Raw genomic sequence first — 2,891 nt, forward strand, 5'->3', positions numbered from 1 at the left:
ATACTGAAGGGCATAGTCCTGTTACTGCTGTTTGGAGACTGTCAATCAACTTAAAGGAACAAGATGGTTGTAGACAGTATGGTTATTAAAGTCTCAAAGGTGAGAAAGTGGTAAAGATTATCTATGATTTCTAGTGAATTAAAAGGTAAAAATCTATTTCCAGGAAAAGCTGCAGTTTTGAAGTGTCTGCTGGACATTCACTACTGAAGGGCATAGTCCTGTTACTGCTGTTTGGAGACTGTCAATCAACTTAAAGGAACAAGATGGTTGTAGACAGTATGGTTATTAAAGTCTCAAAGGTGAGAAAGTGGTAAAGATTATCTATGATTTCTAGTGAATTAAAAGGTAAAAATCTATTTCCAGGAAAAGCTGCAGTTTTGAAGTGTCTGCTGGACATTCACAAGATTTTTATGGAGAATGACCCTGCCTACATCCTGAATGATCTCTTCATTACAGACTATTGCATCTGGATTCAAAAAGCTAAGTAAGTTCTTAGGTAGTTACTGATGTGGGAAATGTTTTTAGCATACTACATCTGCGAACAAGTATCAGTGAAATCAAAAGAAATGCTGTCTCCTATAAATGGAAATGTGATCAGTGCTTTTCATGTAGTAACCTTGGCTATCCAGCTATTCTTACTTCATAAGCAAAGACATTTAGTGTGGTTTTGTATGTAGTGACATCATTGGGGGAGGGAGGAGTCACATTTTAAATAAAAATGTGAATTTCATTAATATATTAATGGATTTTTTGGAGAGGGAAAAACCAGCGTCTGGAGAATTTTCATTCTATCGTGATCTTTCTTAGGAAGAAAAATGTTTATGTGGCACTTATGTAACATTAGGAAAAAGGTTGGAAGCAACTCCTAGTTTGGGATTCAAATCTTAATTTCCAGTAGAAATGACAACTTCAGTTCTGGTCAGACACGTGCAACCCATTCACATCTGTATGTAACAGTTGATTTATGAACTGTAGCAGTTGTACTAATGGATTATTAACAGCAGAATGTGTCACAAATATCTGTGCACTGTGTACTCTTGTCCCTGTACTTGCTGCCAGCTCACTTTCCCTGGCAATATGCTTTGGCTTCCACTTCACTTGAGAGGAAACAGTGACTCTGCCACTTCCACACCAAGTACATTTCAGCACTTTTGCATCTCACCTGTGTTATATCAGCTGGAGCCAGCATGGCTTTACTTATTTCCATAGTCTTGGAAACCTGCAGCCAGACTGGTTAGAAGTATCAGCATGCTTTAGTGGTTTAAAAGCAGAAGTATTGGTAGGAAAACAGGAAAAAATGGATTAAATGAACAAAGCAAGCTGCATGTTCAAGTCTTACTAAGCTTTATATTTTTCTTGCCAGATTTATTCTATTTTTCATATAGCTATTGTTTTTTCTCCCTCCCTCTTTGTCTTCACGGCCATCTCTGAAGGCTCTCAAAAGTACATGTGTGAGTTGCAAGTAACATTTCTCTCAACAGGAAGGTATTACTAATGCAAACAAAAAATGCCATTGGTGTATTTGTTAATATAGCAGCATACAGACTCATAAACAGTGTTTATTTAGTCTTTGTATTCTAGCTCACAATTTAATGAGAGACTGTAGAAGGAAAAATAAGTGCACAAGACAAAAGAAGCAGTGAGGGAATATAGAGGCAACTTGGTAATAATCATGATCAGAACGAGGAATATGAAACAGAATTGAGCCAGCTTGCATTGGCTTTATGTTTAGGTTGACTGCACCAGTACTTCTTAGAGAGTTAAAGGCTTTCAGTTCATAGCTGCTTATTACATGTTGTAGATATTGTTGATTTTTATTCTTCTCTGTGTGCTTTTGATGTCTATGTTCTTGCAGATAACAATACGCAAAATATTCTAAAGCAACTACAGATGTTTCCAAACATTTTCATTCATCCCTCCTGATCAGTTACAGGAACAGTTAGGAACAGGTGGTTCATTTTACACTGTCATTTTTGGGGAGGCCACACCTTAAGTATAGGAGTTGAAAAAGTACAGTAAATGGAGAACGGGAAAGTTATTTTGTGTATCTTTCACAAAGAAACAAGTCATAAGACGGTAATATTACTGCTGCCCATAGAGGTGTGTGTAATGTCTAGCAAGTCGGTCATAAAAACCAAAGCTTTCTTTAAATGCAGCAGGGAAAACGTATGGTAGATATAAGTGACTGATGCATTAACACATTTACTCCCAGACGCATACATTATGTACCAGTTAAGCAGAACTGACAGCTTCTGGAAAGAGGGCAATTAAGCTATCTTATTGTCATAATGACATGGCACAATAGTTGTCTGTCATTAGGAGAACAAGAGAAAAGAGGAACTGCAGAAACCTTTCCTATTTTTAGGGTCTGGATCAGGAAAGCATTTAAGCATATGCTTAAGTCATTCCTGTTCAGTTTAGCAGTGAAGCATGTGCTTGAGTTAAGCATGTGTGAAGTGAACAGGAACACTTTGTTTTTTCCCTTATGTTGAAGGTAACAAGTTCTCTTGTCAGAAAATACCTTAGTTGATACAGAAATGGGTGGTGGCTTGTCCATTAAGGACAAGGGTTCTCAGCTCCCCAGGATGAGCAAGGCATCTGAAGAGGAGGGCGGTACATCTTCTGTTCCAGGGGAAGAAGGTTGTAACATCCCTCTGGTAATTGCCTTTGTGGAAGGAAGAGTTTTGGGAGGTGAAGGTGTTTATAGGTATTTTTGTGGTGGTCTTTCAATGATGTTATTTGCATGTCCGGTCAGTCTGTTTTGTGTCTCAGCTATTCTTTCCTCCATGCAAGCTTCATTAACTTTCTTTGTCTTGGTTTCCTCTTGTCTCTTCATAGCTGTAGTTCCAGAGCACTCTCAAAATCTATGGAGGGTTTTCCTTTGATTCCTC

At 38.0% G+C, this 2,891-nt stretch overlaps 1 protein-coding gene across 1 annotated transcript in view; it reads left to right on the top strand.

The window, feature by feature from the left end:
• Positions 1-2,891, top strand: part of SHQ1 (SHQ1, H/ACA ribonucleoprotein assembly factor) — a 50,085-nt gene that overhangs the window by 27,598 nt on the left and 19,596 nt on the right. The window contains exon 10 of the mRNA XM_010018892.1: positions 364-484. Coding sequence (XP_010017194.1) covers positions 364-484 — 121 coding nt within the window. The remainder of the gene's footprint in view (positions 1-363; positions 485-2,891) is intronic.

This window comes from Nestor notabilis, unplaced genomic scaffold, assembly GCF_000696875.1.
Source record: "Nestor notabilis isolate BGI_N333 unplaced genomic scaffold, ASM69687v1 scaffold2967, whole genome shotgun sequence".
NCBI classification, from domain to species: Eukaryota; Metazoa; Chordata; class Aves; order Psittaciformes; family Psittacidae; genus Nestor; species Nestor notabilis.